This window comes from Lactuca sativa, chromosome 5 (assembly GCF_002870075.4).
Source record: "Lactuca sativa cultivar Salinas chromosome 5, Lsat_Salinas_v11, whole genome shotgun sequence".
Lineage (NCBI taxonomy): Eukaryota > Viridiplantae > Streptophyta > Magnoliopsida > Asterales > Asteraceae > Lactuca > Lactuca sativa.
This window is the reverse complement of record NC_056627.2, coordinates 111845803-111863581: the sequence shown is the minus strand read 5'-3', so window position 1 is coordinate 111863581 and position 17779 is coordinate 111845803. Positions and strand designations below refer to the sequence as shown.

Below are 17779 nucleotides of genomic sequence, written 5' to 3'. Positions count from 1 at the left end.
GTTTTTCAATTGAATTGCATTGTAAGGACAAATTTTTCCGCAATAAAATAAATTTTGGTTTTATATTATTTATTTATCCTTGCAATGGCGTGTATGAAAAAAATTGATGTTTGAATGTTTCTACTATTAGCAATAATGGATTTGATTCTTAATTATGTTATTTGTGGAAATTTCAAGAACTTACCAAATAGGGAGAGTTTCTCATCGCCCAAGTTTCAATTGGACAGAAATTTGGAGTCATAAAACTTGATTGCGTGATGAATGAGAAACTTCATATTTGGAAATTAGACCAATTCTTTGACAAAGTGTCAAGTGAAGGACTAGGAGATCGAGTACACTAGGTTGTGCGTTGATCATGTCCACCACAAGAGTGTTAAAGATATTCGTCATGATTTACTAAAGTTTAGTAAATATGATTATTCTTATAAGATTAAGTGTAATTCTGAGTTGATTGAAAGAGTTTTAATGAATATCAGAACGAATAAAGAAGAATCAAGTAGGCAGAAAGGTAAGAGTTTCTCTATTCTAAGAAGAAGGGAGAGTACCTTTTATTGTGTTTTATGATAAGTCTTAATGAATAAGAACCATTTCTCAATTGATTCTCTAAGTGACTCTTAATGCATTTGCAGTCTAAGAAAAGGAATCGAGAATTGTGGAAATGGTTAAAATCAAGAAGTCAATCATACTTCGTTCCAACATCAAGTCTTAGAGTTATACTCCAAGATTGTGAATTGAGTGACAAGTCTCAAGAAGGTTTATAACACTCATCAAATGTGGAATTTGGAAAAGTTTTCTTATTCTTGCACATTTGAAATTGGTAAGTTGTGATGTCTTGGATAAGACAAAGACGAACTAGGACCAATTTATGAAGTGTTTTGTCTTGACAAGAACTACACTAACTCTTGAATATTTTTTTTTGTCTAGGAAAGTTTCCTGACAAGAGAATATGTCAAGAGGTTAGTGGGAGTTTTAATGATCTTGAAAAAGGTTTCAAGAACAAATCAAGAATAAATCTTATCGATCATCACTAACACACGACTTGAGGTTTACAACCTATCGTGTTGACATTATTTTGTTTCTGTGCCATTCCATTTGAGTTAATTATGTATGTGAGTTCTATGAGTTCTCATTCGAATGCATAAAGACAAAGCGCCTTGATCGATGGAAAGTACATTGATATGTAAGGATAAGTTGCTAAACTACTTGGAAGACATGGTGAGCACTCGTGTTACCATAAGGCAAGAAATCAAGATTAAGAAAGTTCAGCCCATATGAGTTTGGATTTGTCGCAAACATTGGTTTTGGTAAATTCACATGGATAGGAACTCATACACCATAAAATCTAAGTGTCATAAGATTCCCTCCTTCATGAAAATGAATGTGAGGAAATGCTTTCACTAAGAGAGATTTTAAGAAGATAGCAATTGTGAAAATTGTATTCTCAAATTCAATTATGGTTACGACATCCCTTTCCATAGTTCGAATTGTGAGATTTGGCAATTAGTTTGAAAATTTGGAACTTAGTAACATAAGTTCTAAATTGTTTACACACATGTATGAGGTATCTAAGGCAAAGGTGTATAAGTTTGAGAAGCTTAGATAAAGGCTTATCGAAGCATCTGGTGTTAGAAATATGAACTTCAGAAATTCAATAAGCATTGTTTTCTAGAAATTCAGCTGTTTTCTGAATACATGTCAAAGCTAGTGGGAGCATAAGTGTTATGCTTATATGATAATAATCATCATGATAGTGGGAGCATAAGTGTTATGTTTGTATGATTATTATGGCAAGTATTGCAAGTTAGCATAGTTGATTTTGCGAAACAACACAAAAAAAATTTCGAGACTAAGAGAGGATTTGAGAGGTTTTCGGTATGCAGAAGAAAATGAGGGAAGAACTGATTTTCGATATCCCCATTCCCTTATATACCTGATCCGTATCCGGTGGGCTGCACCCGGAAAAATGTGATGTCAAATACTCAAAACCATTTTAAAATTGATACTCTTGGAGGATTAATTTCAAAATAACATAAAATAAAAATAAAAAAAATAAAATTTTCTAAATTTTACTAATCCTAAAAAATTTAAAGAAAGGAAAAGAAAAATAAAAATAAAAATAAAAATAATAAAAGAAAAACATTTTTCTAAAATTTATCAATCCAAAAAAAATTAAAATAAAATAAAATAAAAAATAAAAAAAATAAAATTTTAATTCAACCTAAGTTTAATCCTCTATATTGAAATTCAAGACCTTTTATGATATGGGATCAAAGTTGTTAGACAACCTTTTTCATTTATCAGTACCTCTTCTTTCATGAATAAATCTGGTCGATCACCGGTATTGTGGTCCACTTAAGCACTAGAAATTGTGACAAGTTTTAGGAATGCTATCAGTGACAGGAGAGATTGATCCTATGTTACCACATAAAAATACCTAAGGACCACTTATCTGACGACGACCAAGGATATTGTTGTCCACCTAAATTGAGCAGTGAGATCTACATACAATCTATAATTGTTCAATTTTAGATGTACTAGAACATGTTTCCCGCTTCCTGACATACCCCAATAATCAAGAACTTCCGAGATACTCCTTACTTTAGGTGAGCAGACTATTATTCATAGAGTAGATAGATTTAGAATGCATATGTCGTATACTCAGGTCAGATCTTTCGATCACGCAGAGAGTAAAACATATGACTGACTAGAATTTCAGAGGGATTTAGAAGTAGAAGGTTGCATATGCTGTGTACCAGGTCGGATTGTCAATCACGCAAATGAGACAACACATGGCTAACAGATGGAAGAATTGCATAAATAGAAAATGCAGAGAAATAGAGTTGCATATGCTACAGTCCAGGTCGGATCTTTCGATCACACAGAGGAGGCAACATATGACTAACAGTAGGAGAGAAAGAAAATAATTTCCTACAGACCTACTTTATCAGAATTCCCCAGTTGCCCCATCAATACTAGAATTAAGGACAAAATCCGTACATCGAGGAAGAGTTAAACCACAGTTCTAGATGTGGGTTCTTTAATGTGATTGGTGGATTCTCATGTATATCTCCCTGCTCAACCTACCCAAGCGTCATATTGTCATGCTAAACAGAACTATCTAGGTCAAGATTTATCAAGTCTCTAGATTCCTTAAGTTCATCTATACCTAGTCAAGTCCATTAAACTTTTCGTGCCTACAAGTGCATCGAACATAGAGCCTAGACAATTCAGCTTTAGTACCTTACACAGATTCAGATTGCCTGTTATCACAAGTTTTATATCACTTCCCATCACATCACTTTTCAGAAATATTTTTGATTTTTCTGTTTTTCTAATGTTTTTGGATTTTCTGATTTTCTATTGTTTTTGGATTTTTAATTTTCTAATTTTGTTTAGTTTTTGTTTATTTCTCCCCCTAAATTTGTGCATGGGAGAGAATGAAATTAAAATGCGCAAATTTAAACTAACCTAAACAAAAATTAATCATCAAAGCGAATAATTTTCAAAAAGTTTACCAGCACATCGAATCGATCTTTGTTAAATGGCTTGGTGAACAGATCCGACACATTATTTTCAGTGTGAACATGTTCTAACCGAATGAGCGAGCGCTCGTAACAATCTCTGATAAAATGAACTTTGATGTTGATGTGCTTGGTTTTTGAGTGCTGGACCGGATTTTTAGCAATTTGGATTGCAACCTCATTATCACAGAATATAGGGGTTTCTTGAAAATTCAAACCGTAATCAAACAGCTGATGATGGATCCATATGACTTGAGAACAATAGGCAGATGCAACTACGTATTCTGCTTCTGCTGTTGAGGTCGAGACAATATTATGCTTCTTGCATTGCCAAGATACCAACCTATCTCCGAGAAATTGACATCCGCCTGAAGTCGATTTCTTGTCAAACTCACAACCTCCATAATTGCTGTCCGCAAAAGCATAAAGATCAAATTCGGAATTTTTCGGATACCAAAGACCAAGTTTTGGGCTGCCTTTGAGGTACCAAAAAATCCTTTTAACATCAATAAGATGAGAAAGTTTAGGATTAGCCTGGTAGCGCGTGCATTGACAGACCGCAAACATAATGTTTGGGCGACTTGCAGTCAGATACATCAGCTGAGGACTCGTCGACCCGAAAATGATATCGTCCACGTATATTTGGACAAGAATCTGGTCTGCACCGACATGCTTGATGAATAGGGTCTGATCGATAGTGCCGCGGGAATAGCGATGGTCAAGCAAGTGCTGTGTGAGGGTAGCATACCAGGCTCTAGGAGCTTGATGTAGCCCATAGAAAGCCTTGTATAACTTGTAGACATAGTTAGGAAGTTTTGAGTTAACAAACCCAGGAGGTTGGTCAACATAAATCTCCTCCTTCACCTTTCCGTACAAGAAAGTCGTCTTGACGTCCATTTGATATACGGTGAAGTTCATGTAGGAAGCATAAGCGAGGAAGATACGAATAGCCTCCAAGCGCGCAACCGGAGCATAGACTTCTGTATAATCAAGACCCTCAATTTGTCTGAACCCATGGACCACCAATCTCACCTTATTACGGACAATGAAACCCGAATCATCTTGCTTGTTCCAAAACACCTATCTAGCATCGAGAGATTTCTTGCCTTTAGGCAGCTCCACCAACTTCCAAACCCCGAGCTTTTCGAATTGATTGAGCTCGTCATGCATGGCATCTACCCAGCTGGGCTTATTCAAATCCATTTCGATGTTCTTGGGATCTATTTGAGAAATGAAGCAAGAATAGAGACATGTGTTGACGTCTCCACTCTGGCTTCTCGTTTGAACTCCGTCGCCCAGCTGGCCAATGACGTTTTCTATCGGATGATCGTGCTGTATGCGAGAGGGGATTTTGTGACTGATGTCATTGAATGAGACATGAAGATTATGGATATTAATAGCTCCGTCATGTGCTGAAGAATCCATGGTAGATGTACCAGCTTCGTGTGGTGAATTTCCTACAAACTCATCTGCGATCTGTTCGGGAAAGAGAAGTTCCATTAGATTTTGAGTGACAGCGGAAGCATCTTGGTTCATGAACTCTCTTTCAATTGGAGTTAGAGGAGTAGCGTCAGCATCTGGAGCAGATTGTTGTGTTGAGGATTCAGGAGAAGCAATTGGAACAGTAGACACCACCAAAGGATCAGAAGAAACAAATGGTGGTCTGTAGACAACCTCTTCATCTTCGTCTTCGGTGATAGTCTTTGAGCCGGAGGTAGACCCAGCTTGGTTATCAGACGACACACTAAATGATTTGGATAGCGATGTGTAGTCAAATAGCCAATCAGGACCCATCCTAGCATCCGTCTCATTCTCTTCAAGCCAGCGAACATCGAAAGATTCCACGATTTGCTTCGTCTTCTTGTTGTATACCCGGTAAGCAGTACGAGCAGTGTATCCGACGAAATAGCAATCATCAGCTTTAGCATTGAACTTTGGGTTGGATTCCAAGTGGAGAAGGGTGCAAGGGCAGCCAAATACTCGGAAATGGCTGACAGATGGCTTGTGTCCATAGAGAATCTCATATGGTGTTTTCATCTGGGCTTTGTTGATCAGGACACAATTTTAAACGTAACAAGCTGTGTTGATCGCCTCCGCCCAAAAGAAAACTTGAAGTTTTGAATCACAAAGAATCGTCCTTTCGGCGTCTTGTAATGCCCGGTTCCTCCGCTCAGCAACACCGTTCTGTTGTGGCATCCGGACAGAGCTAAATTGATGCACGATCCCTTTCTCAGTGCAAAAATGATCAAGAACAGCGTTCTTGAACTCTGTTCCATTGTTTGTACGAAGCGCTTTCACTTGGTTGTTGGTTTGGTTCTCGATTATCATAATGAACTTCTTGATAAGATCGGCGATCCTAGCTTTGTTGGACAGAAAGAAGACCCACGTGAAACAAGAGAAATCGTCTATCATAACGAAACAATATGAATTTTTGGTTGCTGCTGAGGAAGTTGACTGGACCAAACCAGTCCATATGCAACACTTGGAGCACCTGACTGATGGAGTTGACTTGCTTTGGCAGATGTGGTTTTCAATGGTGTTTGCCTTGAGCCCAGGAAACACATTTTCCAAAGGTAATAAAATCTCTGACAGGTAGACCATGGACCATTTCGTTCTTAGCAAGGCGATTCAGATTCTTTGCATTTTCATGGCCAAGTCGACGATGCCACAACATTGCGTTTTGTTCTGAGACTTTGGAAAAGAGATAAGTGACTTCATCGGGTACATTGCTCTTCATGTCGATAATATAGGAATTCCCATCCCGCTTTGATTTTACGAGAATCCACTCCTCTAGGATGACAATGCCCGAATTTAAGATTAGACATTCTTTATCGGTGAAGTGTGTTGAGTAACCCTTGTCACAGATTTGAGAGACGCTCAGTAGACTGTGCTTCAGCTCAGGAGCATAATTGACATTCTCAAAACCGAACACTCCGTTGGTCACTGTTCCCATCTGCGTTATCTTTTCGCCTTCTCCGCCCACGAAGGAGACATATCCCCCATTAAATGTCTGAATGTCGCACAATTGGGAGATATCTCCATTCATGTGCCGGGAGCAGCCGCTGTCGACATACCAAAGTCTGACGACATTCCTATGCAACTGTCCCTGCACGATGAGTGAAATCATTTAGATTTGAGGACACAGGTCATTACAGTCCTGGGTTGACCCTTAACTTTCATAGATTCATCTTTCAATTTTTCTTTTTCAATAGATACAGAGGAGGATGATGACTGATCAGATTTTAATTTTGGCATCCATTGATATTTAGGTTTTGAAATAGTTTTCTTTTTAGTTTGCTTTGAGTAGGTGGAATTTCTACTTGAAGAGTTTGAAGTTCCAGACCTACTCTTTGACGAAATTGACTTAGGCTTAGCTTGGGTCGATTTTGGCAAACTATTTGTGAATTTATTGAAAACATGTTTGTTCTTTTGAAAACTTGCCATTTTCTTGTTTTGATTTGTTTTCCAGTCATCATCTCGAGAGCGGGTTCTGGAGGATTTTCTAATTAAAGATCGTCCTCTAGACTCATTCTCTCCCCTTTTTGACATGTGATGCACAAACATCCGGTTTAAACAATTTCTGGCAATATGACCAGTAGTACCACAATTGAAGCAAATTTGTTTATTACCATTGGATTTAGTACTGCTCTTGTCAGATTTCTGGTTTTCATTATCTTTTCTATCATTTTCACATTTGCAAGAACAAGCACTAGATTATGTAGCAAACGTGGAAGATGTAGAAGCATTCAAATCAGATTTAGCAATTTTATCAGAAACGACACCATTATTTTCAAAATTATCAGTATGAAGCAACACACCACCAGAAGCAAAAACATTAGTGTTTGAATTTAACACAGATTCATCACAAAATTCAACACCATATTTAGACACATAATTATCCGACTCAAATTTTCAGCTTCTTGCTCCCCCTGAACTACTAACTTATCTGCACTTGAGGTAGAAATGCTAGTATCCAAGATTTTATCATTAGATCGTGTTGCTTGTTCAGAAGCTGATTTCCCATAAACCATGAAAGGTTCTCTGTCAATTTCTTCTTGAGATAAGGGAATAACAGTGTAAGTATGATTAAAGGGAGGAGGGCCACTCTCAAAACCTAATCCTACTTTCTTTTGGTTTCCACAAGTAATGTCCTTCCACTGCATCTGTCCTTCTATCATTTTTGCAACTACTTCACATGACCCATCGAATTTGTTAAAAATAAATTCAGCATTTTCAAGACGATTTTTCAATGTGTCGAGTTCAGCGGTTACAACAACAAATTTTCTTCTGAGATGATCACAGTGTTGGATTAATGTCTAAGTCCATAACTATAATTGGTAAGACTTGACCCGACCCGACATGGTCCATTTGGGTTGCATGGCATCATGCATTTGGATAGACTATAATGAGAGAAATAACACTTAAGGTTGGTTAATATATTATAAGTTCTAATATATTAATAAAAATATTTAATTAGTATTGATCAAGAATTAATCTAGGATTAATTAAGAGATCAAAAGAAGACTAATTAAATATATGGGTTGATTGTGTAAATCATCCATACTTATATAGTGGGTTATTGCTCCATGGATTATCTAGTTGGGCTAAAACCCATATGATACTTCATGGATGCTCCATGGTGTTTTTGTACCCATGGATCATGGAAATTAAAGGCCATGTCAATTAGGGTTTACATGGTGTAACCCTAACTATATATGCATCTTATTCTTGACTAAAATCGGCCATTAGTGTGTGTAATAGAAGGGATAGCCGATTTCATGAAGTGTAGATTTCTCTCAAGTTATTCCATGTGTATTTGATGTTGTGTGAACAATTTAAGGTGTCACACTTGAGGCACTTGGCACTCAAGCTTCATGAAGACTTTCTACATGGAAGATGTATGTATTCTATCTTGTTATATTCATTGTTTTGTATGCTAGATTAGGATAATACCTTGGATGTTCATATTTGCATGTATAATAGAGAAAACATAGATCCAAGGTATTTAGGGTTTCATGTACACTTAGGAGTGTTAGAATGCTCAAAACCCAACAATGGTATCAAAGCCTAGGCTTGTTTTCAATTATACTTGATGCAAATTGCTGAAAAATGCTGAAAAACTTGATTTTCTGGCTTTCTGGGCACTGGACTCACCAAGTCCACTAATAAACTCGCCGAGTCCATGAGTAAAATCATCCTACTCGCCGAGTAGGTTCATGCACTCGACGAGTAGGAGCCCCAGACAACATATTTTCGAGGTTTTTGGCTACAAATGGACTAGGAACATTACCCTAAGTTGTTTTTGAACTTATAACCTTGTTTTTGATGTGGTAATGTTCATGCTAATCCAAATTTCAAAGATAATTGTCAATAGATTCATGTTTTGTATTAGTTTAAGGTTTAGACTAATTACATGAAAAAGTTTGATTTGAATTATCTTGTTCTTATGAGTTGCTTAGATTAATAGAAAAGTTGAGTGAAATAGTTGTTTTCAATCCAAATTAATCTAAGAGTTGATTCTAAAATGTGTTTTTGTAACTTGTCCTCAAGTTATATGAAAAGTCACATTTAAGTTTCATAAAACTCATAAAAGTTGGCAAAGGTTACAAAATGAAGAGTCTAGTTCTAATTAAATGGTTTTATGACTCCATAACTTGTCCTCAAGCTATGGAGGACCAAGAGTCTCTTCATTAAATAATAAATAAAAAAAAGTGTAACCTTAATTAATTCCATAAGTTACAAAATAAAGAAAAAGTTACATTCTTTAATAATTTAAAGTCTTCTGTAACTTTTCCTAAAGGTATGGAACTTGAAGAGTTTTTAGATTAAAACTACTTTAAACACACAAGTTATGGAATTAATTAGTTTTGAATAGTTTCAAAACTTGCCCTCAAGTTTTGGAATTGGAAAAGTTTTCACTTATGAATACTTTAATTCCAAGTTATCCCTTAGAATTTTAAAAGTTAAAATTTAACCCTTATACTTTATAATATTATAAGTTAATAATATATATATATATATATATATATATATATATATATATATATATATATATATATATATATATATATATATATATATATATGTATAAGAGTAAAGTCAGTCTTACCGTTAGTAGGCCTCATTCACGAAGCCGGTCTATAATAGGGGTATAAGGTTACTGCCTATAAAATGGCAGTTTAATGGGTGTCCACTCTCACCCACCGCTTCCTTGACTGGTGGAGGGTCGTTAGCCGAACGGGTAGGACAAGGACTATAGTTCTCCCTTCATTAAAAGTATTAATGATAAATACTAAGTAACTAAACTCTTAATAATACCTAATCTTAGTTACTTAGGAAAATGTGAATAAGGTGCTAATCCATGAAATTACACTTTGCCCTTTGTTTAAGTCGGTTAGTGGAGCGTGTGTGGTTAACCGGTACACTAACTCGTATTTAACAAGGTAGGAAAAGGGTAACTTAATGTTTCTCATAGTATCGATGGAGCGTGTGTGGTTAACCGACACATCGATTGAGGGGTAAACACTTAAGGTTACCAAGTAATTTGCGTGGTTACTTCACACCTTGTTTTGTGATCCTCGGTATCCTAGTCACAAAACCTGAAGGGTACACTCGAGATTGAAACATGCCATTGAATAGTTCAATGAATCTCAAAGTTCTAGGAGTTTCAAAAACCAATTAAAACCTAATAATACATTTCGTTTATCTTGGTGGAAATTGGTGAATCGTCATTCACCTACCTTCAAATATTTTATAGCTTAGATTACGACATCCCTCTTCTAAGTTATAAAATAGTTTGCTGGGTCCTATCCTTAATATTACATATTGGGTGTCATATTAAGGACTTTAGATCAACTATCTTGAATATCTCCCTAAAGATGTCTGGTTTAGACAGTTATGATCTTCCCAAATCTCTTGAAACAAGCTTTCCTAAATGAAGATGATGTCCCATGGAAATCATACTTCTTTCACCTCCTCCAATTATTCTCCCTAACCCACAAGTTCTTGAAAAGTTTAAGGTCACTCAAGCCCTATTGGCAAGGCCAGGTCTAGGTGTGGTCACATCTTGGAGATGTAGTCACATATTGACAAGCCGGGAGAGTTGGGTGTCAATGTCTTGAGAAAGTTGGTGGCTCAATCACTTTCTAAGTCACATAGTGAGTTCCTTAGGGACACCTATGAAACAAACTAAGACAAACCCTTAATGATCTTTTCCATTTGCTAAGATCAACTTCCTAAAACTTTATGGACATTGACAATGATGACATTGGATATCCAGTAAGGCACTCTCTTCCCAATGGAAAGGGATCGACCATAGTCAATTTAGTTGACCAAATGGTAAAGAGCAATGCTAAGTCTGTGATAGTCCCATGTACCATTATCAAAGAGTCCATATGTTTATATTGCCAAAGGAAGGGGCATTAGTTGCGAAGCTGCCAATTTTACCTAAGGATGGTAAAGTCAATAAGTTTGACTTTATTTCAGGTAAAATCCACTATCTAACTCTGCTAAGTTTCTATTATGAGATTCTTGATATATGATGTGACTGGGTCACATGTTGATGTTTTAAGAATCAAAGAAAAGGTGAAGAAACTTAAAGAAAGAATTTGCTGAATCTGATCGTGTAGATGGATTTCTATCGCATAGTTTGAAGATCAGATTCTTGAGCTACTTCTTAGGAGTTATGAGATATTGCTTAGGAATAGATAACAACAAGTTTTCATATGGATTGTAAGGATAAGTTTTTCCGCAAAGTTTAAAATAAAAGAAAAATTTTGATTTTATTTATTTTAAAATATCCTTACAATGGCATTTCTGAAAATCTGTGTTGCTTATAAGATTCCATTAAGAGCAAGAGTGGAAATATGAATTTGATTCTTTCATTTGTGGTAATGACTAAATTTACCAAATAAGGAAAGATCCTCATCACCCAAGTTTCACTTGGACCGGAACTTGGAATCATACAAGTTGTACAGTATGATGAATGAGAACTTTCAAGCATTAGCAAAATTAAGACTAATTACTTGTTCACATGGATGTGTGAGTCATGTAAAGGACTAAGGGATCGAGTACACATTCTAGTGCAGTGGTCAAGTCCACCACAAAAGATCGATAAGATTATTCGTCATAATTTACTAAAGCTCAGTAAATATGGTTATACTTACAAGCTTAAGTGTAATTCTGAGACATTGGAAAAGGTCCAATGTATGGCAGAGCGAATAAGAAGAATCAAATTAGGCAGAAGGATAAAAGTTTCTCAAATCTAAAAAAATGGGAGAGTACTTTAGTATCATGTTATATGGTCATCTTAATGATTTAGAGACTTTATCACAATTCATCCTCTAAGTGCATTCTGATTGACTAAAAAGAGGAATCTATGAATTGTTGAAGTGGTTAAATCAAGAAGATGAGTCATACTTCGTTCCAATACAAGTCTTAGAGTCATACTCCAAGATTGTAATTTGAGTGACATGTCTTAAAGAAGGTTTAAAACACTTATCAAATGTAAGAGTAAAAGTTTTATACTCTTGTACATTTGAAATTGGTAAGTTGTGATGTTTTGGATAAAACAAAGACCAACTAAGGCCAATTGTGTGAAGTGTTTGTCTTGATTAGAATCCGCACTATCTCTTGGATGTTTGACAAGGGTGTCTTATATGTCAAGAGGACAGTGGGAGTCCTAAAGGTCTTGAAAGTCTCAAGAACTAATCAAGAATAAAACCAGAAGTTCTTCACTAGCACACGACTTGAGGTTCATAACCTATCGTATTGACATATTCTGTGCCCATTCCAATTAAAGTTGGCTTTACATATGAGTTCTTAGAGTTCTCAATTGGTTGCACAACAACTTGGAAGCAATGACAGGCCCTTGAGCTGCCAGGTGGCAAGAAATTAAGATTGAGTTGAATCCATATGAGTTTGGATCTGTCATTATCCTTGTCTTGTGACTATGGTTATGACAATTCACATGGATAAGAACACATTCACCAGCAAATCTAAGTGTTATAAGGTTTCTCTCCGATTCATGAAAATGATGGTGAGGAAACACTTTCACTGAGTAGATTTTAGCTAGATAGCAATTGTGATATTTACATTCTCAAAGTCGTTAGTGGAGCGTGTGTGGTTTACCGGCACACTAACCTGGACTTGTGAGAAGTGGCAAAAAGGTCTAACCATTATGATTATGGCATCCCTCTTCATAATTGCTTAGATACACAAGTGTTCTATCTAAGGGAAGGTGTATGATTTTGATAAAGTTTTATCAAAACAATCTAGTATCAGAAATCTGAACTTGGTTAAGAAAGTCAATGAAGTATTGATTTCTAGAAGTCCAGCTGATTTCTGAGTACATGTCAAAGCTAGTGGGAGCATAAGTGTTATGTGAATAATCATCATGTTAGTGGGAGCATGATAATTATGATAAAGCTTGCAAGTTAGCAATGTTAATTATAGAAAACAAAAGTTTCAATTCGTGAGGCTGCAGGGGTTGAAAAAGTTGTTTTGCTATAATTAAGGGAGAGGAAATTATACTTCATTTCAATTCTAAAAGCTAAGATTGAGATTTTAATCGTATTTAGTCAAGGATATATATATATATATGAATTTCATGTTGGAATGGCTCAACATAAGGAAATTCTATATATGGGTCCATTATTTGTGTTCTAAAATTCGATTATGATTACGGCATCCCTTTTCATAATCTGAATTATAAGAACTTGGAAAATTGAAATGGAAATATTATATAAAAAGACTGGTTTAGTCTTTATGTGAGACATCATGAATTGTGTCCCATATGCTTCGGATATAGGATCGATTACATGTGCTATATTCATCCTTTCTAAAATTTTCCAAATGCCTAGGGCATTAAGAAGGGAAGAGGTCTAGAATTATATATGACTAAAAGGATTAAACAATTGTCGAGGACAATCTAAGGTTTGCCAAAGATTGGTTGCTCAAGGACAGTTGTAAGTATAGTGATAATTCTGGAAGGACCATATTGACATAATCTGTAAGGAGGCAACTCTTGTTCAGAAGTGATAGTCAAAATGAATCTGGAAAAGTTTCAAAGTTAGAATTTTCAATCTGTATAAGATTAAGGAAACTTAATGCAAGAAGGATGTTTCCAAGGAGTTGATCTCCATTTGAATACTTTGTAATGTTTGTTGTCAAGTCCTTGTGACCTTCTGCATAATCATTACAAGAGGATCAATGCATATAAGTTTAGAATCTAACAGATTTCAGTAAATCGCATGAATTTGGAATTTTTGCATTTGTAGTAAGGATTTGGTACTGTGAAAAGAGGATCATTGGAGTTATGTTCAATTGATCTAATTCACAAAGTGAAGATCATAGACAAACATAGTATGCATACTTGGTGTGTGGCATGACTAGTGTTTAGAAAAACATAGTGTACATGCTTGGAGCATCGGACAACTATTGTTTTAAATTCAAGAATAAAGTTGATAGCTGAAACAGTATATAATGAATAATGTGTAATCATATGGTGATAAATAAAAGGTGTTTTATTTATATTCATAAGTTCTGAGACCATATTAGATTCGATTATTATTGTGTTTCACTTTGCATGTTTTGACTTCCAGAATAACTAGGTCATTGTTCTGATTAACTAAGTTATTCAAACCATGCAAAGTCAGTCATATGTTGGAAGTAGATATGAATTAAGACTGTCATGGGTTGGCTTGTAGAGGTCTAAGATGTTGGACAAAGTGCTACAGCACTCATGAGTGCTCATAAGTTCTGAGTATTGGATTCAACCCACACTCATTGGAATCACTTCATGGATTTTATCACGAGTGATCATGAGACGATAATATCTTATATTCTTCAAACCTAGAGATATGAGTTGTTACTATGAGTTGGTTATACATTTATTGCACGAAAACGCATTGGTAACTCGATGTTATAAAACGTGTCTTTGTGTACGATTCAACAATTAGTAGAACAAGCCATATGAGTCAAAGTTTATCCATTCCTTTTACCTTCGGGATAAAAGCGATATATGTGGGCCCCTCGATGATTTGATGATGACAAATGGAAGTGCTCGGCCGGGCTAGGACTGATTTGATTTGTTCAATTAGTCAGTCGTTATAAATCGGAAATCGGGAAACAACAAATGGACAGAGAGAGTGATTATAATCCATGTCTCAGTCCATATGATATCTAGAATGGAGGAATATATGATCCCTTATCTAATGGACAAGTCATCGACAAAGGTCAGAGTTCATCTACAAGGTCAGAGTTCGACAGAAGCTTTTGAGAGCTACGATTGCCAGTCGGTTCTTGAAGTTATTCGCAATAATAGTTTTAGACTTATCCAAGTGGGAGACTGTTGGATTAATGTCTAAGTCCATAACTATAATTGGTAAGACTTGACCCAACCCGACATGGTCCATTTGGGTTGCATGGCATCATGCATTTGGATAGACTATAATGAGAGAAATAACACTTAAGGTTGGTTAATATATTATAAGTTCTAATATATTAATAAGATTATTTAATTAGTATTGATCAAGAATTAATCTAGGATTAATTAAGAGATCAAAAGAAGACTAATTAAATATATGGGTTGATTGTGTAAATCATCCATACTTATATAGTGGGCTATTGCTCCATGGATTATCTAGTTGGGCTAAAACCCATATGATACTTCATGGATGCTCCATGGTGTTTTTGTACCCATGGATCATGGAAATGAAAGGCCATGTTAATTAGGGTTTACATGGTGTAACCCTAACTATTTATGCATCTTATTCTTGACCAAATTCGGCCACTAGTGTGTGTAATAGAAGGGCTAGCCGATTTCATGAAGTGTAGATTTCTCTCAAGTCATTCCATGTGTATTTGGTGTTGTGTGAACCATTTGAGGTGTCACACTTGAGGCACTTGGCACTCAAGCTTCATGAAGACTTTATACATGGAAGAGGTATGTATTCTATCTTGTTATATTAATTGATTTGTATGCTAGATTAGGATAATACCTTGGATGTTCATATTTGCATGTATAATAGAGAAAACATAGATCCAAGGTATTTAGGGTTGCATGTACACTTAGGAGTGTTAGAATGCTCAAAACCCAACACATAGTTCTCGCATTTGTTGCTGTAATCCTCTTGCAGTTTCTTAAAGTCCTTTGTTATATTGTCTAATTGTGTCTTTAAAGGCTTTTGGTTTCTCCTAAGTGTGTAACCCTCATATTTAAGGTCCCCGTTCTCTCTCTTGATTAATTCAATTTGGTCTTGCAAAAATTTAATAGTTTTAATACAAGACTGAGAGCAACCAAATTCACTAACCTCGGGTTTGGCAGGCTGTCGAGTGGTTTGCACCATGAATGCAAACTGAAGATTCATCATCTCTTCTTCAGGATCCTTCTCCGTTTCTTCTTCCACACCATCCTTGATCTGGGCAAGGTGTGCATTTTTAGGTCCTGAATTTGGTCTTCCCAATTAAAGGATTGGGCTACCATCGCCAAGTTAGCAGTCTGATTGCTTGAAGAAGATACCTTGTTGACATAGGTCACCGGCACCATGGTTTGTTCAGAATTCTCTCTTCGATCTGGCTTTGGACATTCCCTTGCAAAATGCCTAGGCTCATGGCAGTTGTAACATCGTAGTTTTCCTTTGTTGAATCCCACTTTCTTGTCTGAATTCACACTCCAATTGTTCTTTCTTGTTTTCTTGGAGAACTGCTTTGCCCTGAAAACCGCCATGGCCATTTGCCATGTAATGTCCATCTCTTCCACATCCTCACGATAGATCTGGTCTAGGTCAGCAAATGAGAGTTGTGGGGAGAGTTCTACGGCCACAAAAGCATTGTAGCAGTTTACTAAACTAGTGGCGAGGGCCAGGTTTTCTTCCTTTTCTTTTAAAGATGAAGCTTGAGGATTGATTCCATGAGATTGAACTGGTGCAGCTGTGGATGAACCAACACTAGAACCAACTTGTTGAGCTAAAGTTTGAGGTTGAGGAACTTGAATGTGTTGCATTTGAGGTATAACGTATGAGGTGGGCTGATGAGTCACATAGGGTTGAACTTGAGGAACATGAACTTGAGGAGCTTGAGGAGTAGAAAAACTTGAGAAAGCAGTGTTGTTGGTGGTTTGGATCCCAAGATTTGTTGTGGAGTATGAATTGACATGGTTAATCTCCCTTTGCTTATCATCGAGATCACAAGCCTTGATGATCGCCATCGTTTCAGCCAAACTCAAACGGTTCAAATCGTTGGTCTTCTTAATCACTTAGACATTCATATCCCAGGATTTTGGTAGAGAGTTCAGCAGCTTCTTGTTGATCTCCAATCTTGTAACCATCACACCAGCAGAGCTCATTTTTGTGGTGAGTGTGATAAACCTTTGCAACTGATTCTCAAGTGCTTCTCCCAAGACATGGTTAAACATATTGAACTTTTGTCGCAGCATGTCTTGGCGACTCTGTTTGATGTCTTTGTTGCCTTCATAGACTTCTATCAGTGCTTCCCATAAGGCATTTGCTTATGTATACTCATGGAAACCTTAAGCGATTTCCGGAGATATAAGTGTAGCAAGAGTGTAACACCAAAATTTTCAAATAATTTTTCACATTTTATAAAACACATTTTCATTCATAATTGTTATTAAAACACCATTGTATCACATAGTCAAAACATAACATCACATCCCAAGATCAAAATATAAAAACTCCTCGTGTGTGTACTGATCAAGCCGGAGCCTTCCTGCGATCCTCACTGGTACCTGAAACACATAACACAACACTGTAAGCATAAATGCTTAGTGAGTTCCCTAAAATACCACACACAATACAAATTAGCCACTCGAGGCTATAACTCTGTTTGACCCTCTAGTCAATGTGTCTCAGTGGGACCCTCCAGTCCCATAACTTTGTGGGCCCTCCGGCCCTAACTCTGTGGACCTTACGGTCCTAACTTTGAAAACTCTTGCACATATATAGCATAAATCACATAGAAATCACATCATGCAAAAGCATACAAAATACTCTGTCACATAACTCTAATTACCACTCAAGGTAAAGTATAATGAGAAGACTCACCTCGGGTAACTCGGTAAAATCTCGAACTCTGTAAAATCCGATCTAGCCTCCGCCTAATCATATGAAATAAACACTCTAAATCAATACATCTCTTAAGGCTAGACTATTCCTACTATTAGTACTCTCAGAAGGGTAAAAGACCATTTTACCCCTCTCATGGCTCAAAGACCCTAAAGTTGACCAAACCCTAAAAGT

The 17779-nt window shown here is 36.3% G+C and overlaps 1 protein-coding gene across 1 annotated transcript; it reads right to left on the bottom strand.

The window, feature by feature from the left end:
- Positions 1–6644: 6644 nt before the first annotated feature.
- LOC128134188 (uncharacterized) lies at positions 6645–7699 on the bottom strand. The gene is made up of 2 exons (XM_052771667.1): positions 7464–7699; positions 6645–7200 (listed from the first exon to the last, which is right to left on the bottom strand). Exons 1-2 carry the CDS (start codon positions 7697–7699, stop codon positions 6645–6647), a joined length of 792 nt encoding a protein of 263 aa, XP_052627627.1.
- Between the last annotated feature and the right edge of the window lie 10080 nt (positions 7700–17779).